Source organism: Bos mutus, chromosome 13 (genome assembly GCF_027580195.1).
Source record: "Bos mutus isolate GX-2022 chromosome 13, NWIPB_WYAK_1.1, whole genome shotgun sequence".
In the NCBI taxonomy this organism is placed as follows: domain Eukaryota; kingdom Metazoa; phylum Chordata; class Mammalia; order Artiodactyla; family Bovidae; genus Bos; species Bos mutus.
In genome coordinates, this window is record NC_091629.1 from 51,189,036 (window position 1) to 51,215,198 (window position 26,163).

Here is a 26,163-nt window from a genome sequence, read left to right on the forward strand (position 1 = left end):
ATATGATTATGTATATGGCTTTAAAATGTGAAGATATGAAGGGTGCAATGTGAAAAGATTTCTCATCACTGATCCTGCTATTCTTCCTAGAAGGCTGCCACTTGGGTATTCTTTAAGAGGAATTCCTCACATAAAGTATCTCTGTCCCCCATAAATACTAGCATTGCCCTGCTTGCCTTTTTCTTTAATAATAAATCTTGGTGATGTACACAGAGAACTAGCTCTTTTTCAAGTCTATTTGGCACAACAGTATGACACTTATTTAGCCAAGACCCTCTGCATGGACCTTGAGGTAATTTCCAAACTTTTATTAATGCAAACGTTGCTTCAATGAACACTGTGTTCACCATCTTTGCATGCTGTGCTGTGCTCAGTTGCTCAGTCATGTCTGACTCTTTGTGACCCCATGGACTGTAGCCCGTCAGGTTCCTCTGTCCATGGGGATTCTCCAGGCAAGAATACTGGAGTGGGTTGCCATGTCCTCCTCCAGGGGATCTTCCCAACTCAGGGATTAAACCCTGGTCTCCCCCATTGCAGATGGATTCTTTACCATATGAGCCACCAGGGAAGCCCATGAATACTGAAATGGGTAGCCAATTCCTTCTCCAGGGGATTTTCCCAACTCAGGAATTGAACTGGGGTCTCCTGCATTGCAGGCAGATTCTTTACCAGCTGAGCTACCAGGGAAGCCCTCATCTTTGCATATGGACAAGGAAATCCCTAAAAGCAGGACTGCTGAGTCAAAGAGTATGTAGATTTAAAAGTCTCATATCCATTGTTGTTTCATTCATTTTGCTATACGGATGGACCATAGTTCATTTAACCAATCCCTCCCTCCCTCCCTCCCCAACCTCTCCTTCTGCTTTCTTTTTAATTCCGTATTTACTTTTAGGAAATAGTTAACATTTCATGGCATTTGATGTACCACTATTCAGTATAGCTCACTAGAACTTCTGGTGGGGCTTTTTGGGGGGTAGGGTGAGGGGGTCTTTCAGCCTCCTCTGGGTGGATTTGAAGTCCTGTGATTAGGTTGTTTCCTATCTTTCGCTCCCAGTCTCTTGAGGTATTAATGTAAAGCATTAAGCATAATGCCTGGTGCATGCTGGGCATTCAGTATTGTGGGTTTCTGCAAAACAGGAGCAACCTTGCAGTGACTCGCCTGAGCAGGTACCCTTTGTGCACATGCATCAGTATTAAATTCTTAGAGGCAGAATTGCTGGTCACAAGGCGTGTACACCGAAACTTATGAGATATGGTCAACTTGACCTCCAGAGAGCTTACTCCAATATGCCTATTATATATATATATGTTCCCCTAGAGAAGGGACTGGTTACGCATTCCAGTGTTCTTGCCTGGAGAATTCCATGGAGAGAGGAGTGTGTGTGTATGTGTGTGTGTGTGTGTATATATATATATATATATATATATATATATATATAATATGGGTCTGAGTGAACTCCGGGAGTTGGTGATGGACAGGGAGGCCTGGCGTGCTGCGATTCATTGGGTCGCAAAGAGTCGGACACGACTGAGTGACTGATCTGATCTGATCTGATATATACATACAGATATTGGCCACGCTGCACAGCACGCAAGATCAGCATGTGGGATCTTAGTTCCCCAACCGGGGATCAAACCCATGTCCTCTGCACTGGAAGCAAGGAGTCTTACTAACTGGACTCTCAGGGAAACCCCAAGCTCGTGCCAATGTACATGCCTGTTTTCCCCACATACTTGCAACAGGTTATTATCAAGTCCGTCACCATTTAGGAAGTGGAGCAATTTTAGAGACTGGTTCAAATCCTTCATCTAGCAGACAGGGAACTGAGGCCCTGGGGAGGAGGAGGGTCCACCCAAGGTCACCTGTAAACTGTGGCATGGTTAGATTCCCATTTCTGGCCTCTCTGGCCTCTTCTCGGGGGCTGGGCAGTGTCCCGGTGGGACGTGTGAGAGCACGAGGTGGGGTCTGTGAGGTAAGAAAGGATGTGAAAGTGGGGCAGAGGGGAAATGGGGTGTACCAAGGTCTGTGTCCACGGCACACCTCTGCCCTGGGGAACGTAACAGGTTTTAGTTCTTGTATATTTTTTGTTGGCTGTGCCATCCGGCACGTGGGATCTTAGTCCCCTGACCAGGGATTGAACCCACGCCCCTCTGCAACGGAAGGCAGATTTTAGACACCGGACCACCAGGGAATTCCCGTGTTTTATTTCTTGAAGAAACTTCTGACTCATCTCCGTTACTCCTTCCTGCTCCACCTCCCCCGCCCCCGCCATCTTTTCCCTTGGAAACGGCCTCAGAGATTCCGGAAGGTGCTTCCTTACTTCTGAGCCACCTGCGTGGGAGGAAGCTGAGGACGTGAAGGTACTGACTGAGAGAGCAGGTTGAGACCCGGGAGCTGTTGTGCGAAAAGAATGGAGAATTTCCCAAGGAGGGAAAACAGAAGGGGGTGCTGGAGGCAGCTGGTCATCAGCGCTTTTTAACCCTTTCCTGCTGCACAGGCGGGCAGCCCAGAGAGATTTTCATAAACGGCTGGTGCTGATGGCTCTGAAGGGAGGTGGGCACCGCTCCCTCTGAGCCCTTGGCAGACAGGCTTTGTACTCTGGGTGAAAGTGTCGGAAAAAAAGGGAGAACAGCTCCTCATCTCGGAGAGGATTCCTCAGGGAAATCAGGCTGCTTTTCAAGCATAATTTGGAAAGCCACTGCTGCCTCCAAACTTGTGGGGAAGGGGGTGGGGGGTGGGGAGAGGAAGGCCATTTATAAAGCAATCAGTGCTTCCACAGAGACAGCCATCACTCAGAGTTATTTTCTGAAATTTGGCCTCTCTTCCTTACTCTGGAGGCAAGGCAACACGGGCAACTCTGCTTCCAATCAAGGCCGACACAGAGGCTGGGGTGAGTCACACAAAGGGAGAGGAGCCCTGCCTTGCTCATCGCAGCCGGAGCTGCTTTTGGAAAATCACTCCCTGGGCTTCTGAACAAGGAGGGAGCCTCATCAGAGGTTCCATTCATCTCACTTCTTACTCTTAAACTTTAAAGCACATATTTATGTGCCTCGAGTTGCTCATGAACCACGGCGTGTCAAACAGTTTGGGGTTGATGGAAGAGGTACATTTTCTCATCCTGGGACTTTCAGAAACACAATTTCATTGCCAGGCTCTCTCCTTTCCAATTTCTCCTGCACGCTGCCACGAGATGAATATTCCTAAAACGCTGCTTTCAGCGCATTACTCACCCATTCAAAAACCCTCCAAGGCCTCCCCTCTTGACCTCTTAAGGCTAGGATCCCCAGGTTGACAAGTCAAGGCCCTTCGTACATGTGGCCTCGGCCACCACAACCTCCTCATACACCCCTTCCCTAGACAGCCAAGCCACCCTTGTCACCTGTCACAGACACAGCCTGTAGACTTGGCCCCTTTCCACCCCGCATCTCTTTTCCTGGTAACGGAAATGCAGCACTTCCTTTTAGGGGAAACCAGTCCAGTTCCCTCTCCATATAGTTTGGTGAGCTGACCTGACACCTGCCTCCAGGCCTGCCTGTGAAAATGTAGATCAGGGCAAACTAAGGTCCCCAGGCAAAAAAAAAAAAAAAGGCCCCTGTCCTATTTTGAGGGGCTCCTGAGCTAAGAATAGTGCTTACATGTGAAAAGGTTGTAAAAAATATCAAGGAAGAAGATGCCATGGAGCTGTGGTCCCCAGCCATGGAAGACAATTTTCCCATAGACCAAAGAGGAGGGAGTGGTTTGGGGATGATTCAAACGAATTGCATTTATTGTGTACTTTATTTCTATTATTATTCCATCAGCTCCACCTCAGATCATCAGGGATTAGATCCCAGAGGTTGGGAACCCCTGTCCTAGAGAACCTGTCTGCAAAGCCTAAAATATTTGCCAGCTGGCCCTTTACAGAGAAAGTTTGTGGATACCTGCTTGGATGCACAGTGCTTGGTTTGGAGCGTGGCGACAGACGGGCTGAGCTGAGAACTGGAGCTGTCGGAAGGACGGGCACACTCTCCCAGGTTTGTTGAACCTATGTCTGGAGCTAGCGGTGGCCACCTCAGGCACTTAACAGAGAAGGCTGCCTGAGAAGGAAGGCCACACTGGGGGAAGCGGAATCAAAAGGCAGAGGCTGGCTGTGGAGCTGAAGCCAGCTAGGCCCATTGATCATGCGAGCCCAGACATTTCTTTGTAGCTGAAGCCAGTTTGAGTTGGGTCTCCTGCCAGCTGCAAGGGAAGGAGTTATGATGAGTACAGATATTGGCAGGTATGCCCAATGCCTTTGGGCATGTTATTACCTTGTCTGGAATGTCCTTTATCCTCTCTGCCTGTCTGCTTATCTTTTAGGATCTTATCTCCTCCTCTGCTGCGGTGCCCTGTAGTTCCTGGATAGTTCATTCAGAGACATAACCATCTACTTGCTCAGCTCTAAATGTCTTGGAGGAGTAGGTGTTGCATCCCTAACAAAGCCACAAGCAGTGGGGTTGGGAGATGGGGGAAGGACAGTGTGTTGTCCTGGGAGCCAGGCACTTACTCACCAGAGACACTATAGCATTTACTCCTCCTGAAGCAGCCGCCAAAAGAGGCAGTGGCAGCAGCTCCATTTTACTTATTTAAAATATTTATTTATTTGACTGCATCAGGTTTTCATTGCAGCACGTGGGATATTCATTGAGGTAAGCAGGCTTCTTTAGCTGTGGTGCGGGGGCTTAGTTGCCCCTTGGCATGTGGGATCTTAGTTCCCTGATCAGGGATGGAACCCACTCCCCCTGCATTGGAAGGTGGACTCTTAACCACTGGACCACCAGGGCAGTCCCAGCAGCTCCAGTTTAGAGATTTGAATATGAAGTAAAGTGACCCAATGAGGTCATGCCATTATGAAGAGGCAGAGTCAGAAATCAACCCCAGCTCTGATGAACTCCACATCCATGTTCTTTCCAGAGTATGGTGCCCCCCAACCCCGCCCCAACCGAGGGTCACATCTAACTCTTCTCAGGATCCCCTGGGTCCAGCTTTACACATCCCTGAATCCTCCATTTCCTGCAGATCAGAGCTCAAACATCTCAACCCCAACTGCAGGGCCTTTCAGCATCTGCCTATTCATTCCTCCCCTACCCCTGACTCCAGCCACACAGTCACTCAGGGTACTCAGGGTACACCCTGAATGAGAGGAGAAACCATCGCTGCACCAGAAATTTTAACAGGGGGAAACGATCGCTTTGCGAAGCGGACGTTAACAAGGACTAGATTGAGTCAGCAGGACAGGTTCAAAATTAAAGTTGCCTGAATATAATAATAACTGGAGAGGCACTCTAATTAGTTTTTTTTTTTTTTTTAATCAAGTTCAACAATCTGCCTGCAGGAATCTGAAAGAGACTCAGGATATCTTAACTCTTTGAGGAAGCGGTGGGTTTTCGGAACATCACGGAAATTCTCTCGTGCAGGTTATCCCCTGGAGGGCTTCCCCAGAGCACGAGCTTTCTAATATCATGGTACAGGGTGGGTGTGCATGTACCCCGACTCCTTGGCACACCATCTTGGCCTGCCATACCCTGGCACCTGGTGAAGGAAGGCAGGCTGCTTTAATCTCTCTGGGAGCCAGGTCATGCTCGACAAGTCACGCCACCTCTCTGACCTGTTTTTTCTCATTTGTCAGGACCTAGAGATTGAATTAGTCTATCACTCTGTCCCCAGCGGAATCGGGAACAATGCTCTGTGAATCCTTTGACAATCCCCTCAATTAGAGGGCATTTCCTCCCTTTGCCCAAAGGAAATCACTCCAGAATTTTCAAACTGGAAGAGAGTTAAGTGATTATCTCTTTTCAGGGCTTCTTAACTTGGAGTCCCTGTGGGGGTCACAGGTGAGGTATCTGAAATTGGACACAGAATTTCTCGAGGTCAGCTGAGCGGACCCAGCGGGAGGTGGAGCCTGCCGTGACTGCAGGCTCAGAGGATGCTGTACCCTCCAGGGAGTGACGGGAGGAGGAATGTTTTCAGGGGGTGATTCCTAGCGGAGTCTAGAATCGTCCAAGTTTAAGAGTTCTCCCTCCGGCCCATTCCATCCACTTTCCAGGTGGGATAACTGAGGCCCAAAGTTGTTGGCGGGGGCTGGGGGGTGGGGGGTGGGAGCTGATGACTCACTGACAGAGCCAGACCAGAAGCCAGCTGGGCATCCGCTGCCCTTGCACGGAGGCTCTGCAAGGCAAGGAGTGGGACCTCTCTGGAATGGGCTGGGGACCCTTGCTCCACGAGGTCCCCATGCCAGCCGTCTTCTGGTTGTTTTTTATTTTTAGAGCTTGGGGATTATCTATGTCACTGGAGGAGTTATCTAGCTAGTGCCTCACCATGCATCTGCTGAGAAAGCATTCATCATTCCTGCACATGTGTCCTTCAGCACCTGTGTGTGTGTGTGTGTGTGTGGCTGTATACCTGAATTTACATGATCTGTGGGCTTTAAGTCTCCCAGCTATGAAAATCAAGTGTTTATCCTGCCTTTTCCACACAAACTCTCTCAAGGTTACCGCATGGTTGATGAAGGGATGCAAGGCTCTAGCTACAAGCCAGCTGGCATGGTGGGGCGGGAAGAGCACTGCTCTGCGGTCTGTAATGAATGACTAGGTCCAGGCGCGACCCACCAGTGGCTGCCAACATCACAAGAAGAGATCAGACATCATACACCTCCTGATGGAAGTGAGTGATACCACCCACAGAGGAGTGCTGCCAAAAAATAAAAACAAAAAAACCCTGATCTCTTGTTTTGCCTCATTTATAGGAAACACAGGTGACAAGAGGAGCCTGTGCAATGACCCCCCAGGGGATGTAATCAATAAATTCAGACTGTGGGAAGTGCTGTAGAATAAATGGCCTGTTTCCTTAACAAAAACTTCCCAGGAAAAGAAAAGAGAGGTGGAGAATCTATAAATTAAGAGATTTATTAAGGAACATATCGACAATGGCAATGTATACACCTTATTTGCATCCTGATTCAAACACACTGGGAAAATCTGAACACTGACTGAATATAATATTAAAGGACCATTGTTAAACATTTTTTAATGCTATTCTGTGGGTTAGTCGCTCAGTCGTGTCCAAGTCTTTAGAACCCCATGGACTGCTGCCCCTCAGGCTCCTCTGTCCATGGAATTCTCCAGGCAAGAATACTGGAGTGGGTAGCCATTCCCTTCTCCAGGGCATCTTCCCAACTCAGGGATCGAACCGGGGTCTCCTGCATTGCAGACAGATTCTTTATCATCTGAGCCACCAGGGAAGCCCAATGTATTCTGGTTGTCCATAAAAAAAAAAAACACAAAAAACAGTTTGGATATGACATCTGGGATTTGCTTCAAAATAACGCAGGGGCTGAGTGGGGGCGTGGAGGTAACTGGGAAGGGGAGGGATGAAGCAGGGCTGGCCAAGTCCTGACTGGTGCAACTGCGTCATGGCCACGTGGCCGTCAGTAGACCATTATCCATGGTAGACAGTTGAAAAATACTTAAAAGGCATCCAAACAACTGTCAGGAGAGTTTGCCTCTAGAGAGGGAAACTAGATGTCTGGTGAATGAGGATGGGGAGAATGACTTCTCAGTGTTTTGTACCACTTGGATTTTATACCATGAGTCTGTTATCCCTTTACAAACATAAACTCATTTTTAAAAAGTCACCCAATTTAAATAACAAACTTCAAAGTGAGGTCTTGATCATACTTTTCATTCAAGAAGTGCCTTTATTTCATTTCCTTCCAAAGAACAGGGGAGGTTCCATCTCCTTATTTGAGGAGAGAGAGGTGTGTGAGTTGGTGCTGCCGGCCAGTGACCGGAAAACTCGTGGATGGGTGTCGCTTCCACGTGGCCCCTGAGCGCTCACAGGACACACACAATGCACAGGCCTCTGCCCCATGTGTCCCCAAGCTCTCGGGTATGGGTGTGTGTGTGGGGTGGCCTGTGAGGCAGCTGGGGCCGCAGAGGTGGTAAGCTAAGGAGTTAAGCCCTTAGAGCTGCCAGACAATGTCATTTGAAAACACCAGGTATGAAATATAAATAACAGTCGGCTGCTTTCCTTCAATCCAATTTCTGAGCAGTTGTGTGATCGATCAATTTATAAATCGATCGGCTGTCTAATCCACCTTGGCAGTCTTCTCCGCTGCCACCGCCGCCGCCCTCGCCAGGGTGGGGTCGGCCCCACGACCTCGTCCTCCTCGGCAGGGGAGGGAAGGGACCTCCTCTGGCATCCACCTGCCCACCCTGGAAGGGGAGGGGTGTCACTGCAGCTCCGGGAGCAGGAGGAGCACGTTGGCTGAGTAGGGGTTCTGCTGCCTGGTGGCCCCCCGCAGCTGCACAGGGTGGAGGCTGGGGTGGGGAGGCGTGAACTTCTCCGGGCAGTAAAGTTCGTTCAGGAGGAACCAGGTAGAGTCCGGGTCGACCTTCATCAGGTGGAGGAAAACGCTGTGGAGAGATGGAAAAGGAGTGTGGGGGCATGGGGTGGGGGGTGGCTGCTGGGCTCCCCGCACCCCCAGAGGCTCTATACTGGGCTATTTGTGAAAACAACTGATAACCACATCACTTCAAACAGCAGAACAAAACCCACTTTAGTTCTGAAAACCATTATGATGGTCCCATAGATGGTCTCCTTCTAACAGAAAGAGAGGTAAAGAGTTTCATTTCCGTTGACAGAAAAAGAAGGAAAGTAATTAGTCTGAGTGGAACCATATTGACATCAAACAAGCTCTTGGCAAAGAAAGTGGTTAAATTCTTGGCTACAAAGCAGTTTTTAGAAGGAAGGAAGTGGATAGGGCCCACCTCCATTACACGGTCCTCTCCGCTCACGGGACCAGTCGGGGGCAAGGACTCCCTGTCCTGCTTGGGGACCTGGGCAACCCTCAACTCGTGGGCCTCAGGTCCTTATCTCTTCCCTCCGGCAAGCTGATGAACTCAGTAGTCGAGGCCTCTGAGAGCCATGGAATTTCGGTGGTCTGGATTCACCCACAAAGAGATCTGATCCAGTTGTTCTCCCGTGGCAGGATCGGCTAAGCCCTGCCCTGAGACCTTTAGCAGATGCCAAGTACTGGTCACGAACATACAACACAAACACAGCAGAAGGGCCCAGGCTACCCAGCGCCAGACACCCACCACAGGTGAGGTTCTTTATCTTGGTCTGAATTGTGGGGTCACAACCCTTGCCTCGTATCTGCTCACATTTCATTTCTAAACAATGCCCGGGGCCATAGCACTGGGCAACCCAGGTGTAAACTTCTTACGCTCAGCTGACTCAGCGATGCAGAGTCTGGCTTTTCAGTCTCAGGAAGGGTGAGGCCCTCCCCTAGCTGGGTGGCTCTCTTGCAGCCATCGTGCCCATCTCACACCTGGCCCACCTGCACAGAGAGGGCGGCCTTCCCGACCACCTTGCCTAGGTGCTTGCTCCGACTTTTCCTTCTCAGGACACTCTTTCCAGCATTTGTCAACAGCCTATTGACTGACCATCTCCCTTCCTTATAGCACAAGCTCCTGAGGCCAGGGACGCCTGTTTGGTTCACTGATGTATCTCGGGTGTTTGGTGTCCACACGGTAAGCACTCAACCAACATTTGATTGAACAGGTTTCATGTTTAATAAGGAAGGGACTTATCACGCTGCCCACTAACGACTTCAGATGGCATCCCTCGCTGAAATAGTTGTTGTTCAATCGTTAACTCATGTCTGACTCTTTGCAACCCCATGGACTGCAGCATGCCAGGGCTCCCTGTCCCTCACCATCTCCCATAGTTTGTCCAAGTTCCTGTTCATTGCATTGGTGATGTCATCCAGCCGTCTCATCCTCTGATGCCCTGTTCTCCTTCTGCCCTCAATCTTTTTCAGCACTCGGGTTTTTTACAATCAGTTGGCTGTTTGCATCAGGTGACCAAAATATTAGAGCTGAAATAGCGATATTCTGTAAAATGACCTAAAGAAGAGGTGAATGGCTCACCACTAAGGAAGGATCCACGGATGTCACTAACGGTAGTCACGTTACCACAGACGTCACTAGCTGCGTGACTTATCTTCATCTCAGGTTCCTCATTTCTGAAAACGGGAGATAACACTTCACCCAGGGCTCTGCTGGGGTTTAATTGGGAAAACACAGATCTGGCCCTACACAGGGCTGCCCTCATGGGATCCCTGTCTACCAGTTAACAGTGGACAGAATCTATCTGATGGATCATGTTTGATTCTTGATGACCATTCTGAGGAGCCTCTCCCCTACTACTGGGTGTCGGATAGGAACTTAAACAGTTGTGGCGTGCCTGGTTGGTCATGTCCAAAACGGTTGCTAACTGGCGCTAAATTCTGGCTTTTAATTTTGTTAATCTGAAAAGCCTGTGCCCTTGGGGGACGGGATTCAGGTTTTACTTCAGTGGAGCCAGTTGTGCTTCCTTCCTTGGATATAACAGATGTGGGCTCAGGTGGCCAGGGAGGCAGGTGGAGGGGGCACTTTGATTTTCTGACCTGTCTAGTGCCTGAAGTTTTCTTTACTCAGGATAATCTTGAGTTTATAACCTCAGCGGTGGCTCCTGGAGAAGTGATTAGAATATTCTAATGCATTGTTTCCACTTCACCGCAGAAAGGAGATGGGGCCTGCGTAGGAGACAATTTTTGTTTAAAAACAAAAATATCTTTGATAATTAGAGTGGCGAGGGAAGTGATGAAAAAATGCACCAAAACTGGGAAGCAGATTTCTATTTACAAGTGACACAGTTGACAGTTTTCCCTGGTGCCAAAGGCTGTTAGAATGCAAATGATTTCATTTGATTTTTTTTTTTCTCCTCCTTCAAGAACTGGAACAATTCTTCAAGCGATAGCATGGGTGCACACTCTCAACTTCAAGGAGTATTTTGATCTGGGCGACACCCAGCCAAGTGGTGCTGCAGCCCAGTTCAGTCACCGCTCTGTTCTGCAAAGCTGAAGTTCATTTTCGGCATCCCTTTTTAACTTGCTAAATTCGGGTGTTATATTCGTTGGCAGGAAAGGAAAAGGAAGGAAACCACTCTCTCTGCCCTTCGAGAACCCTAAATAAGACACTAACGGGGAAGCAAAGGAAAAATCACGTGCAAAGTTCATCTTCTTCTAGAAGCCAGGGCCAAACTCTTGGAAGAATTATTTTGGGTCTCATTCTTGAGCTCCTAAAGTGATAGAATCCCCAGAATGGCAGGTTGGCAATGCTGGTTTCTTCTCTCTGCGTCTGGAAGCAAATTATTTTGCCTCTGTGAACCTGTTTTCCTTTTTCTCCAAAGGAAAATAATCACACTGGCCCCACCCTCCTCACAGGTTTGTTCGGAGGCTCTAAGGAGATGAGGTACAGGAAAACACTTTGAAGTGTATGATGAAAACAACTGTTCCTTCCAGAAAGAGTGTGTGTGTCTCAGGAATAATTATCACTACCAACCCCAGCAGGACTGCCACACCATGGAAAATTCTCAGATGCTCTGAAAAGGGCAGAACATTTGTCTTTTGCTTCAGTCATAATTTCCTTCATATTGACTTGGTAGGGGTCCCAATTCTCAGCCACTGGGGTTGTAATTTTGCCCATTATTTTCAGGAAGAAATGAATGCACTGTTCTTTGCCCTCCATGTGCCTGAGGTCGCGAGCAATTACTGCGCCGTTCAACTGTGCCAGGTGCCTGGTAGGCAGAGCTGTGCTCTTTGCTTGGCAAAAGACATGCGACCTGCTGAACTCTAAACACTGACAAATTCTGAACCCAAACCCTCGCTCACTCTGAGGCCCTGGGAGCTGAGCCTGAGACCCAGGAGGTGTTGTCTGACTACTCAGAGGCCCAGCTTTGCTCCAACCTCTAGGATCACCCTGTCCCAGGCCAGGTTCCTGGCCTTTTTGGGGAGACGGGCATCCAGACAGGGAAAGGCAGAAAGCCAAAGACCCTGAAAGCATCCTTCTGCATAATCGAAAGATGAAAGACAAAGAGGAGACCTCAGCTTTGAATTGATTGGAGTAACTGCCTGGAAAATGTTCCCAATACATCTTGAGACATGGCCGGGATGGCTGGTGAACACGCCAAATGGCCAACTCCATCTTTTTTCAAGCCCAAAGAAAAATACTTTAAAAATATATATATATGTACACCATTTAACTCCTGCACAAAAATTTCTTTCTCTTTCCCCCAGGCCCAAATCGGTGGCTCCAGGGAGCACAGTTATCAAGAGATTATCTGGTCCCCAGAGTTCTGGGAGGCACTCAGCTGGGCCTCCTGCCTCTGAGTGTCCTGAGGCGAGTGATTATCTCTCAATAACCTGTAGGGCCGTGTAGCTTAAATGATAACTTGACTTTAAAAAATTTAGAACTCGCCGTTAGGCAGTTTCTAAGCAACCTCTGTTTCCATGGCAAAGATGCCTGGTGTTTATACTGATTTTTCACTTAAAATGCGGTTTTATTGAATTTCACTTCATGCAGGCAGCCATTTCCCTGTACTTCAGCCCTATCTACAGTTGACGGGTATCAGTAAGTACCTAATAAACTCCAGACACCAAACCAACAGAAGCGACTCATTCCTTTACGATCAGTATCAGGTGCTCTGAGTGACAAAGCCAGGGGTGAGGGCGCCTGGGGGGCTGGGAAACGTGCTGCTGGAATCTGATTGGCTGGGTCTGGTCCCATCCCTGTGTGGTTCACCAAATGTTTACTGGCACCTGGTCCAGCGCAGGGAGCTGTGTCAGGTGTGTGTGGGACACAAAGATGGGTGGACGAAGGCTCTGGCCTCAGGGCTCCCTGTCTGGTGGGGGAGGACAGACGGACCACAGACACCCACAGTGTGACATGAAGAGGGCCAGGCTCAGGTCACGGCTGGGCCGGAGCCAGGGAAGGACTCCTGAGGTGGGGACCCGCAAGTCTTTCCTGGACATCAGTGAGATTGCTTCTAAGCCCCTTCCAGCTCCAACATGCCCCAGAAGTTCTCAAATCTGGGGGCTGAGTCCTGGGCCTGTCCATCCCAAGTGGGGCAGAACCAAAAAGACACCCTCCTGCTGAAGACGTGAATATTATGGAGTGTGTCCTCACCATCTCGTGCTAGACCGCCCTGGCTTCAAGGGGAATTCTAGAAAACCGCCGGCCAATCGAGGCTCGGCAAAGCTAAATAAACCGTAACTGAAATTCAGTGCTCCCAGTTCTCCTGGGTGACAGGCTATTCTTTCTCTGTCAATTACTTGCTTGAGGGATCTGCTGCTCCTTGTCTCCTTCTGGATTTATAAAATGCTCTCATGAGCTGTCTGCATAAATGCCAGTGGTAAAGAACTTGTGGCTCTGAGAGGTTTATTTATTTATTTATTTGGAGCACTGAAAGAAGTTACTCAGGGCGTCTCCTTAGGGACACGACACAGGCTGTCTCAATGTGGGTGCAACTAAAGGCAACTGGAGGATAAACTCACTTGTTGGAAAGCAGGCATACTGCAAAGTGATTTTGGCTTCCCTGTGGTTCCCTTTCTGGCAGAACAGCCGCCACATTCTTCTTTTCTCCGGCCACCTCCTCTCCCATGATTCTGTACCTGCTGACTCAGTACATGCTGAGGCTACAAATGAGGCTGTGCGTTTCCTTTTAAATAAACGGATGCTAAGGGTATCCACGTGTTGGAGTCAGCAAAGCAGTGGGGCGATGCTTCCATACTCGGTAATTTACTCTAATGGGTCTCGCTTCATTGGTTAACCAGTATTTCAAGCCTGTCCTTTCCTGCTATTCAATTTAGCTATCTTCCCCTGCACAGAGGCCGTTTTTTTGTTTCTAAATGTTGGAAATGGAGGATTATGACTTGGAGCAACGATTTACTCTCCAAATAAATACCACCAATTGCCTTTGCAGCTATACATACTCGTTCGACTTAACTATATTTACCTGTTCACAGCCATTCATCTATCGATCGCCAACCCGCACACTCATGCAGAGCCCGGTATTAAAAACATTTTTAAATGCAACCGGGATAGGAATTAAAACCATAAACACTAGTGAAAGCTTACGATGCTAATGCAGTCCCTAAAGTATCACAAGACAGAGTATCATAGTTGCAGTGGAATGACTCCATGGCTTTGTGCATATTTAAAAAGATATGGCACTGAGAGGCCCAATCTGTTACCGACAATTCAAAAATAAGCCAGAGCCGAGAAGGGTTTAAATCCCACTGGGGCCGGATTTAAAAGCAGTCCTTCCCATCTGGCCAGCTCTTACGGCTCCAGGCCCCACTGACAGCCCAGATCCCATGATGGCAACGCTGCTGGGCATGGATCTCAAAGTGGCCCTGCCCGTCTGTACTTTCCGGCTGCATGCCGAGTTTCCTGACCCTCCCTGGAAGATTCACACCCTTGCAGAAAAAGACATCCTCCTGGTAGCCTACCTGTTTTGCACCCCTTCCCTGCCACCCTCAAACTCTTTTCCTGAACCCACGCTTGGGCACCAAGCCAGCAGCCTCCACTGATGGAGCTGTAAGAAACAGCTCTAGGAAATACTTCTGTATTTACTGCAAGGATGTTAGGAGTCATCAGTCACAAAGGTACCTAGTGTTCTTTTAAGATGACCCAGGGGGTGCATTTTCTCAGGGTTTAGTACCAAGGGGATTCCAGAGGGCTGCCTTCTAAAAGCTTTCTGTTCTGACTTCAGTGATGACTGGAAGTCGCACAGCAGGCATGTCTCCCTCTCTGCCTCCTGTGTTAGGAAGCCCAGAGCCTGCTGCAGGCTCATCTCTAGCACAGGTGAAGAGCTCCAAGTCTGTGTTTTACAAATGAACCTCAGCCCTGGCTTCACTTTGTTTCCCCTCTTCTTATTTTTCCTTTAAAAAATGTCTTCAGTTCTTATTTACCTTGTTGCATACACTTCAGTTTGTAAGATACTCAAGGTCTTTTTTGGAATAAGGAAGAAGTTTAAATAATGATAATGATTGAGTTTTTACTTTGGGCTGACATTTTGTGCTATAGACTAATATACATGACTTTGCTAAATCTTTGTAATAATTTTATCATGCAGAAAAAAAAAGATATGCTTATTCTAGTCTTGTAGATGAGGAAACTGAGACTTCCAGAAGGAAATTAATTTGCCCAAGGTGATACCACTGCTAAGCAGTCATGTGAGGCCAACTCTACCGTGGTCTTTACCTTTGAACTCTCAGCACAGTATCTGGCGAATAAGAGACTCTAAAGCATCTTTTGAATAAATACATATATAATAAGACAATTGAGGCCATGTCCCTGGCTACTTCACTAAGCACTGAGATTGTCAACATTCATTCCTGCTTCTTAGGTGTTCAAGACAGACCTCAGACCCTGCAAAGGGATGAAATGACCACTCTGTAGTCGGCCAAGGCTTCTGATATCTGAAATCTACCTGGTGCAGGCTGTCCAGCTACCAGGCTCGATCTCCCATCATGAGCATCATGGTTCCCGACCCAGTACGGCACATATAAGTGTGCATGCAGGCCCCACACTGGGCTTTACCACTGGGTGGTAGAATGGATGACCCTGGCAGATTATCAGTCATGTGACACCACCGAGAAAGCAGGGGAAGGACTGGTAGCGTTTGATTTAATTGGTGGCACAGAGGTCCCTGCCTTCTGATCTGAAACCCAGCAACCCTCTTCGTTTGTAATTTGCATGGCAGATGTCTCTTATCTCTGACACCAGGAAATCATGCCTATATCCACACAGTGAACAGCCTCAGATCTGAGTGCATTTTTAGAACAATGAGACTTGAAAAGCAGCAGTGCCTGCCAAAAGATGGATAATAGGAAAGCTAACTACTGGGTCTGGATTTGTCCACCATTAATCAAATATCAAAAGGGAAAATATTAGGAGTGCCCTCATTTCCATGCTGGGTGTAGTCTGAGGGGGAAACAGCTCAGCAGCCCAAGCTCAAACACATTGCCCACACCATTTAAGGGGGTGAGCTGCTAATTTCAAGCTCAGCTGAACTAACGGATCACCTCTGTGGCTGCTGATCCATTCAAATATAATAAGCCCACATGTGGGTAAAGAGGAGTTGGGGCTCTGACGGGGATGAAATGAACAAGCCTCTGCCAGTCTGAGTTCGTCCAGGGTTTGAGGCAGCGGCTGCATCTTTGATGGGCTGAGATCCTACTGCTAGAAAGAATGCGGGGAAGTCAGTCAGTAAATGAGCATTCAAACTTGGTCCTGGCTGCTCAAGCAAAAGTGGTAAGGGAAAGGTTTAACAACTGACATGAAAAAGACCTTTCAGGGACTTCCCTGAGGCCCAGTGGTTAAGACTCTGCACTTCCCCTGCGGTGGGCACAGGTTCTGTCCCCAGTTCAGGAACCAAGATCCCGCGTGCTTCGAGGTGCAGTCAAGATAAGTACATAAGATTTAAGAAAAAGATCCTTCTGAGGTGAATACCCCGTTTCAGATTTCAGTCAAGATGAAGCAGGCTTCCAACAAAAATACCATGCCCAAGGGTATACATGTATGTGTAACAAATACAAAACATATCATATATTTGGCAAATTATATATCTCCCCACATGGATGATTCCCTGGTGTCTCAGATGGTAAGGAGTCTGCCTATAACACAGGAGACCTTGGTTTGATCCCTGGGTCAGGAAGATCCCCTGGAGAAGGCAATGGCTACCCACTCCAGTATTCTTGCCTGGAGAATTCCATTGACAGAGGAGCCTGGTAGGCTACAGTCTATGGGGTCACAGAAGAGTCAGACATGATTGAGCGACTAACGTTTTCCACACAGGTGTGCACATACAAACAAATGTTAACTCCAGAATGGGAGCACCATGAGGGCGCAGGCCTTCTCTCTCCTGCTCCCCTCTAGTTTTCATGCCTGGAACAGTGCCAGGCACGGAGTAGCTACTCAGTCAATCAGCAGCATGAATGATTGCCGAGTGGAGTCTTACACACTAACGCTAAGCATTGGCGTGACATGTCGGAAGGAAGCTGTTATCACCAAATCCGGTTTACAGGGAAAGGAGATGAGGGGCAAGGAAACGAAGCCACCTGCTCAAGGTCGCAGAGCTAGGAAGATGTGAACCTGGGTTTGCCTGCGTCCAGGACTGCAGCCCCGGGCCTGTCTACACAATGTCCAGGAGAGGTAGATGGGGGAGGCTCTCTCCCTTTCCCACCACACGCATCAAGAACCACAGCATCCCACACCTGCCCAACCAGGAGGTGTACCAGCTGGTCGCTAACTGCTGGCACCTTGCACCCCCACCTGGCACCTCAGAGTGACAGGCGGAGTTAGGACTGTGGGGGTGGAAACTGGGTGGCCTGAAAGCATTGTCCCTCCCTTGCTGGGCATGGGCTTCCAAGTTTGAAAAAACAGATATTGCCCAGTTCTAGTTCTGTTTAGCCTGAGGGTGGGAGACTGACTGGATGATGTATGCAAAAGACAGGGAACCTCAGAGGCTGCTCGGAGAGAGGCCTGAGGAGTGTGGTTTTAATGGAGCTGAACTGAACCAGGTTGAGAGCATGTACTGATTGGAAGGAAAAACACAGGAATTTGGGGGAATGCGTGCTCATCTCAGATTCCTTTCATGTAGGAGAAGGAAAAGCTCCGTGGCCAGAAAGGCACAGAACCGTGGAGGCCCAATGCATGCCGGGAGGTGCCTCAAAGGCCACTGGGGCCACTGGGGAATTGATGTCAGTTAAGTTCTCCAAGGCTGAGACGGGGGCGTGGCTGAGAGAACGTGTTATTCTGTACTCCAGTGCTTATTCTCAGGACTGGGCCTTATTTATAGCTCCTGACATGCTGACCCCTCCTCCCACACCCCAAACATGGTTTTCTCATTTGTTACCCACTGAAATCACTTAACTAGGTGAACTCTGGGAGGGTTGGTATTTTCTCTTGCACAGCCAGTTAACAGTGACACCTGGTGGTAACAAACAGCAAGATTATACCCCTACTCCTACCACCCACCCCCATGCCCCCCATCCCGCCCCCCTCCCCCCAACCAAGCTGCAAGATTTATGTTCCTCCTTACAAGGCACATTCGCTAGATAAAAGCATTAAACTGGAATGGCATCTCCGTTCTTAGCATTTATGGCCTTGGTTATATCAACCACCCCCTGATCAATTTCCATTTCTAGAGTTTACAGCCAGGATGTAAAAGCCTGCCACAAAGGCTATATTTAATATGACAAATTAAAAAAGCAAACACAGGCTTGGTCATTCTTTGGAGCCAGGAGGAGCAAACAGGAGGAAGGAAAAATCCAACCGTGAATACACGCAAAGGGGAACTCGCCTCGAGCTGCTGAGTCTGCCTCCATCCCCACATGAGGCAGGCCACCCTGCCGAGGTCTCACCGAACCCCCACCTGCCAGACCTACAGACACAGCTGCTCCTCCATCTCCTTTTTGCGTTGGGGTGGGGGTGGGCTCAGAGCAGCCACCTGCCCTCCCAGGTATCCTCACCAGCCCTACCACAGCCCAGCCAGTCACCTGCCCGGTGCCAGGAAGTCACTGCCCTGGAGGGAGCTGGGGCGTCTCTGAACGGCTCTAGTCTGTACTAGTTCTCTTGAATACGGAGCTGAGACTGGAGTTTTTGTAACCCTCTGGCTACAGAACTCCCTTATGGGCGCTGGCAAAGAACACACCACCTTTACTTCTCCCCCAAGTGGGTAGGGGTGTCACTGACAGTTGTCGGGGCGGAACACTGAGGGGCAGGAGTGGAAGCAGGGGGCTGGGGTGAGGCTTCTGCAGGGGATCGTAAAGAGATGAGGGTGCCTGGCCTGGCAGCTTGGAGGTAAGGAGAAGCAGACAGTGTTAAGAGAGATATTGCAAGTTAGATAGACAGGCTTCACTTCTGGAACGGATGCGGCATGTGAAGGAAAGAGGAGAATTAAGGACAAACAACAGGATGGATGTGCGGCCATTTGCTGAGCTGGGGCCTGTGTCTCACTCAGGGGACCTCGTTCGTTAGTCCCTGGAGGTCTGACTGCTTTCATACTCACTGGCCCACCCTTCTCCCTGCTTTGCTCTGCAATCAGACTCACAAAGGGACCAGGTTGCCTATTGTCTCACGCTTCTTCTCCCCTTTAGACAGCTTATTAATTTCTGAATCAAGATGCCAAATCAGCTCCGGATCAAGGACAACACAGGTATTTTTTTCCCCTGACTTCAAAATAAGTTTGCAGATGATGCATTCGTGAAGCAATCAACCTTGTACTTCCTCCCCGCCTGGCCCGCCCGGCAGAAGGAGGTCATCTGACTCAACCCTGAGTGGAATGCGGTGGAGCAAACAAAAGGCACCTCGATCAGGCTGGCAGCAACCTCCTCCTTCCCCACCCGCCTCCTCCTGAGGCACCTGGAATTCCAACTCAAGAGTCAGCAAGGTCCAGTTTGGGTTTGATTGCTTTCAGTGGCAAAAAAAAAAAAAAATTAGAAATGAAAAGATAATGAATTGTGAATATTAGCCTGTTTGATGGGTCTGAATTGGAAGGACAGCTATGGGGAGGGTGGAGGAAAAGTAGAATGAGATGGGAGATGAGAAAAACCAGACCTTTCAGACTCTCGATTGTAGCAGACACCCAGAAGAATCTGCTTCCAGATGGATCCATCATGTTCATGAGTTGTACTTTAAATCAGAGCACAATTAGCTTCAGGGACTCTGCCTGGGGGAGGACGATTTTCATCTTTAAGGAACGAGAATGTCTGGGGACAAGAAGCTGGTTGAGATGCGCCCCTGCGCTCGAGAAACCATGACTGATTCTGGGCCTAGAGGATGTGACAGGAAAGGGACAGAAAGAAAAAAGGGAAGTGGGGAAATCAAGAGCAGAAAACTGGAAAGGATAATAAATCAATTCGAAGAGATATTTCCATCACTCCCAGAGAGTGCAAGGTTTATAAGGGAGCAAGTGGGCTTTCCTCACTCACAGACAGAGAGCAGCCTTCCAGCCCTTCAGGGAGTGAGGCGACACTGAGCCCACCAAGGAAGATTAGGGGCACATTTCCAGAAACTGATGGAGTTGGAGGGGCTGTTTCTTTGCCTGGGGAGGTGGAACTGTAAGGCCCAGGGCAGAAGGCAGTGCCAGGCAGACCGGCCAGCTTTCACCTCCGCTGCAGACATCCAAAGATGGCAGTTCCAGGGCGCAGGCTGCTGCCGGCTAGAAGGAGGGCTCGGGACAGAAGGGTCAGGGTGCACTGTGGGTCTCAAGTCGGGGGAAGGCTGCTGTGCTCAGTTTTAGCTTTTGCTGAATATTCCTTAGGACTCTCGGAACCAGACATAGGTTCTTCTGTTGAAGGCAGTAGAGCTATTCTTCAATAAGCAAATCTTTTAGAAATGAGAATCACATAATTTCAGAGTTGAAAAGGCCCTTTAAATCATTAGTCTAGGGGTTTTGAATAATTCTTGGTTCACAGACTCCTATTATATATCAGATGAATGATGTACACTCCATCTAGAGAAAGACATGTACGTGTCTGCTTGCACACACACACACACAATGCTGCATACGATTTGTGAGGGTCTGTGGCACCTGAAGACCATTCAGACATTCTGTGGAGCCAAGGTTTGGTAGATCAATAACCCAATGCTTTTGCTTTGCGAGTGGGGGAGCTGAGAGAGAGGTGCCAGGGTCACCAGGGAGGAGAGCTAGAAGCCAATCACCCTCTGCCTGCTCCCGTCCAGGACACTGTCTTTATGCTTCTGGCCCCTTTGGAACTGTTGCTGATACTGCAGCAGAGGAAAAGGTTACTTTCAAAGAGAAAGGCATCTAGTCAAAATGCCATCTCTGGATGTTGGCACAGTTAAAGAACCCATCTTAACCTGGCGAGGAGAGAGAGAAGAGAAAGGAGCAGAAATGCCTCCACTCTGCTCACCATTAGCAAATCATCCATAATTTAGGACAAACGTAAAAGAGATGCAGGTGATCAAGCAGACGTACCTCCTGGCCGCCTCTTGTAATTTCACGGGCTGTTTGGCACTGAGGTAAATCAAGCAGGCATCCGCCACTTTATTCAGGTCACCCTCACCTGCAGAGAGGAAAAACAAAACAAGCGTTGGCCCTCAGACTTCGTCAGGGATGAGCAGTAACCCACTGCTGTTGCATGAAACTGGAACAGCCCGGCAAGATGCATGGGCTCTATACTCCATCCCCAAGTCAAAAAACACAGCAAGGTAAACGGATAAATGAGGCCAAAGTGAGATGGAAGGATGTGCACAGGAAGGGAGATGAGGGGAGCAGGGCCAAGTAAAGAGGGCAACAGAGCAGGTGAGACAGAGAGGATGGGGTGTGGGTCCAGGCGAAACGGGCTGGTACCTACCGAGGTCCAGTCTCTCACAGAGGGGGCCCAGGCCCTGTAAGACGGCCAGCTGCAACTTGAAGGCCAGCGTGTGGGAGTAAACTGGTCCAGCTCTGGCACTGACGGGAGCCTGGCTGACTAAAGAGCCAGCCAGCTTTGGCAAGACATCTTTGCAGAACCGGCTCCTTAGAAAATCGCCACACTTGCCTCCCAGGGTACGCAAAACCTGCGGAAACAGTCCCTAATCCGGTGACTGAACATTGCTAAGGCAGCAAGAGCGTTTAGGAGAATGTTTGGTAATTCAATTTCATCTCAGTCTCTGCTTGGAAAAAAAAAATAGAATTATTGCTGTTAATTCCTTGCCCACGGTTTGTGATTCTGACAGTTATGAATTCGGAGGTCTCTGTTCCCGAGGCATGGCTGCTTCTATCCATAAATACAGATTACGTGGAGAATAATTCAAAGGAATCTTGGGTTGGATGAATAATATGGTTAATACCTGAATTTTCCTTCTTTTTTGTTAAAAAAAAAAACAAGAGCTTAAAGCAGTTCACATAGATCATCTCTCGAATCTTCCTAACAGCCCTTGAAGGAAAGACTTGTGCTTTTTAACTCTGAAAGAGTTGGCTGAAAACACACAAACAGGCCCAGGAGCCCAGGCCCAGCTCAGCTGCTGCCATGTGCAGGTGTCGGGAGGGCAGTGACTGGCCGAGGTCCTTGGCTGGGTCTGGGCAGGGACCCTGGTGGGCAGAGCTGAGTCAGAGTTCCTTCTGTTCCGTGGCACAATCTATTATGTACATCATCCTCATTCCAACTTTCACAACAGGCAGTCTCTTTGCATGTCTCGTTTTAAACTTTCTCTAGCAGAACATATTGAAACGTTTTGCCCCACTGCACAGGACTGAGTGTACAGGATAATAAGAATTTCTTTAAAAATTGGTAAGCAAGGCATATCCAGCACAGAGAGCATTTGCTGACTTTGTAGAGAACGAGGCACTTATTTCAGCGCCCTCAGCTGGGCTGCACAAGGCCTGACGGAGCTCAAGGGTCACCAATGGGTCTGGCAGTGGGAAAGCAGCCTCAGTTACAGTGCATACACCTTTATATTTTTTTCCACACTTGCTGTCATTTCAGATAACCTATTAATTTTCTTAAAGGAAACAGCACAGCTGAGTACAATTTGAGCAAGACCTCCTTCCTCCTCCCTTCCCCTAACTTCTCTTCTTCCCTCTCTCTCTCTCTCCCCACCCCGCCCCACCACCAACACATCTGTGTGTCACCTTGCACATTTTGCTTTTGAAAATACATTAACAATTTTGTATGTTATCAATGTAAGCTTGCATTTTGGTCCAGTATATGTTAAAGAATCTTACAGAAACACAATATACTTCTGCCAAGTATATCAGTTGCATCCCTGGCTTCATTTTATATCCCTACACATCTTTTTTTCTTTGCCTTATCTTGCTCACTCACTTCTAATTTATGTTAGCTTGCCATGGTAAATGTATCTCTGTAAGCTGCCTTAAGTGCTTTTTAGAACAAGGAAGGATATAAATAAATAAGCCAAAATATGTGTGCTAACATAAGCCAAACTAACTCAGGGAGAATAATACCATGCATACACAGAGGGCTTTTACCTTTTTGAAGCATTTCATCAAATAGTCCCATTTTATCCTTGACAACAACTATGAGAAAGGTGGGCTGGGTGGCCGCAAGCTTTGTCCAGAGCTGCTCAGCTGGACAGAGGATGCCCACTGCTAGACTGCAGACCCTCGGCCTCTTCACCTTGACTCTTTGTGCCATGCACAGAGGTGGGCATGAGCTCACAGACTCAGGTCCTATCACTGACTATCTGGGTCTTTACTGCTGTGTGAGGGCTTTCTCTAGCTGTGCTGAGTGGGGGGCTACCCTCTAGTTGCGGTGACTCACAGACTCAGGTCCTATCACTGACTGTCTGGGTCTTTACTGCTGTGTGAGTGCTTTCTCTAGCTGTGCTGAGTGGGGGGCTACCCTCTAGTTGCGGTGACTCACAGACTCAGGTTCTATCACTGACTATCTGGGTCTTTACTGCTGTGTGAGGGCTTTCTCTAGCTGTGCTGAGTGGGGGCCTACCCTCTCGTTGCTTCTCACTGTGGTGGCTTCTCCTGTTGTGCAGCCTGGGCCCAGACTGTGGGTTTAGTAGTTGTGGCACAAGGGCTTAGCTGCCCTGAGGTATGTGGGATCTTCCGGGACCAGGAATTGAACCTGTGTCTCCTGTACTGGCAGGCGGATTCTTAACCACTGGACCACCAGGGAAGTCCCTAGCTGTGTGATCTTGAGAAAGTTCCTTAATATCTCTGGGCTTGTTTCCTGCTCTGTCAAAGATGGGGATGTTATTATCTTCCTTGCAAGGGTGTTGTAAGATGAGCTCACACATGGAGAACTGCCAAGCATGCTGCCTGGGGCACAGGAGGTGCTCAGTGGATACTGGTGGCCCTTTCATCTACTAGCTCACTCATTCTGCTTCAAATTCAAAAGGAAACTGACTTTCATTTCTTTTTCTCTGTGCTTTTCTTATTTTTCTGTACTTTCTTCAAGGTATAGTAGGTCACATCAGATAAAAAGAGAACCAATCCCCCCAAAACACTGCTGAGCTTTCAGCCTACATCTCCCCATCCCTATGACTGATGGCAGTGGGGCTCTGGTGAGGTACCTTGAAGGCTCTGAGCACCGCCAGGGGGTCATCGTTGGTGAGTCGGTGTACGAGCGAGGGCCATGCCCGATGAGCCAAGGGAAGCAGCTGGTTCTTGTGGGACTGCAGAACAACCACGCACAGATCCAGCACGTTCAGGACCTGAAAGGGAAGAGGACGTGATTGCAGCAGACCATAAAGGCTTGAAACCAAATATCTGCGATCAAGTCGCCACTTGAAAAGAATAAAACTTAGACACTCATTAAGTCAAATAAGTATTCATGAGTTCCTGACTACATGTCAACCACTGGTGAGGTATACTGGGTGGTAGCACACAGGGACAAAATATGTGTGTTCATAATACACGTGTTTCCTTGCCTTCATGAGGGGCTTATGGTCAACTGCGGAAAGACCCAAGGTCTCAGACCTTAGCTAAGACAAATAAACGGATGAATGATCGCCAATTGTGACGAGTGCTACGAAGGACAAAATCAAGGGAGAAATGCAAAGACACTAAAGGGAGGGATCTACACCATACAAGCTGCCGGGAGGGCTGCTGGGCTGGCTTCCTCCTCTGTCAAAAGTGGGGATGTCAGTATCTTCCTTGCAAGGTTGCTGTAAGGAGATAAGCAAGGCAGAAACAAGGTAGTAACTTCCACAAGGAGGCATAAAGGATGAGCAGGAGCTAGTCACATAAAGAGTGGAAGGGTTGGGACTTCCCTGGTGGTCCAGTGGCTAAGGCTTGGCACTCCCAATGCAGGGTTGCTTGGGTTTGATGCCTGGTCAGGAAACTAGATCTCACATGACACAACAAAGATCTCGTGTGCAGCAACTAAGACCCTGTACACCCAAATAAATGAATAAATAAAATTAAAAAGAAACTAGAGCAGGGCAGCATGGAGCATGACAGAGGAGGGTAAGATGGGGCTGGACCATGAAGGCATCACGTTAAGACTTTTTTTATCTGGTACTAAATGTGGTGGGGAGCCAGGGGAATGTTCAGGAACGTGACATGATACAATTCATGTTTTAAAAAGGTCACTCTGGCTGCTGAGTGGAGAGAGGACTTGAAGGGGGAGTGAGAAGAAGTGAGGAGGCCCTGGAGGAAGCCAAGACATATGTCCACTTGGGTGGCGTGGGGGTGGAGTCACACAGCCACACGCTGGAGACAGAGGCAAGGATGTGAAGTGTTTGAGATCTGTTTTGGAGATGAAATGGCTTAAACTGCTGAAGGACTTGCTCTTTGGGGAGGTGAAGAAAAGTATTAAAGCGAGCTGCTTGGATTCAGGCTTAGCAACTGAACAGATGCAGGTGCAGCTTTACGAGACAAGAACAGGGGAGAGGGAGGAAACTGGGAGAGGGGAGGGAGATCGGGTTCTGTGACCTCTAAGCAGAGAGGTCAAGTAGGCAGCTGGGACACCGGTAGACCTCAGAAGAGAGGTCTGGGATAGCCTAGATGTCAATTGGTTTTTTTACCTTTCCTGAAAATATGTCTCCTGATCTCTCATGTCTCAAAGTTCACTGAAGATAGACGGCCTGCTCAGGGTCACAGGCAGCGGTCACCATGATGACCAGGGCAGGCTTTCCCCCAGCACAGAGGTGAGGGTGCGTATGTGAGTTAGGAAGACAGAGTGAGGTCTGCAGGAAACGCAGATTGGATGCCTAGTGTGTGCTGGTCATAGGAAGACTGGAATAGAAACAGAGAACAAAATAGGCCCTGCCCTTGAGGGCTGAATAGTTAGGGGAAGAAGAGAAACCTCAGGAGAGAAGGGTAGTACTCAGGGAGAAATGGCTTTGGGATTGCTGACTGGCTTTGGATTTGTGTTCTGTCACTAACTGGGCAAGTTACACCATACTTCATTGACTCAAAGATGCATGTTTTCCCCCTTTTGCCTGGAATGTTCTTCCTCTCCCTTTTGCCCCTGCAGGGCTGGTTCCTTCTCAGCCTTTAAGCTTAAACATCACCCAACAACCTGGTCTAAATCAGAACGTAAGCTCCCTCTTATTCAACAGGCCGTGGGAGAGTAGGTTTCCAAACACGTTTACTACAGGGGTGAATTTTCTATCATAGAACCTCTTACTATCTTCACAGCATTTCCTCCATGTACATGTGTGTATCTGTGCATCACCTCTTTCCCCTTGAGAGACAGAAATTTCCATGAAGACAGAGATCATGTCTGCTTCACTTCCTTCTACACACCCTCTGTCTGATCTGTAGCAGTCCTCAGTAAGTACTGAGCGAATAAGTGAATGAGTATAAATGCCACACCTGATGCTGTTTTT

The 26,163-nt window shown here is 48.6% G+C and overlaps 1 protein-coding gene across 4 annotated transcripts in view; it reads right to left on the bottom strand.

Annotated features, from left to right (window-relative positions):
• Positions 1-6,943: 6,943 nt before the first annotated feature.
• The window catches only part of TTI1 (TELO2 interacting protein 1), a 42,239-nt gene continuing 23,019 nt past the window's right edge, over positions 6,944-26,163 (bottom strand). For 3 of the 4 annotated variants that reach the window (XM_005895996.3, XM_070381715.1, XM_070381714.1), the window contains 4 exons: positions 23,902-24,042; positions 21,231-21,435; positions 20,852-20,939; positions 6,944-8,433 (listed from right to left, as the gene is read on the bottom strand). In XM_005895996.3, coding sequence (XP_005896058.2) covers positions 8,250-8,433; positions 20,852-20,939; positions 21,231-21,435; positions 23,902-24,042 — 618 coding nt within the window. In that variant the 3' untranslated portion in view covers positions 6,944-8,249. Of the gene's footprint in view, positions 8,434-20,851; positions 20,940-21,230; positions 21,436-23,901; positions 24,043-26,163 lie in introns of those variants that run through there. The other variant, XM_070381716.1, reaches the window with a different exon arrangement.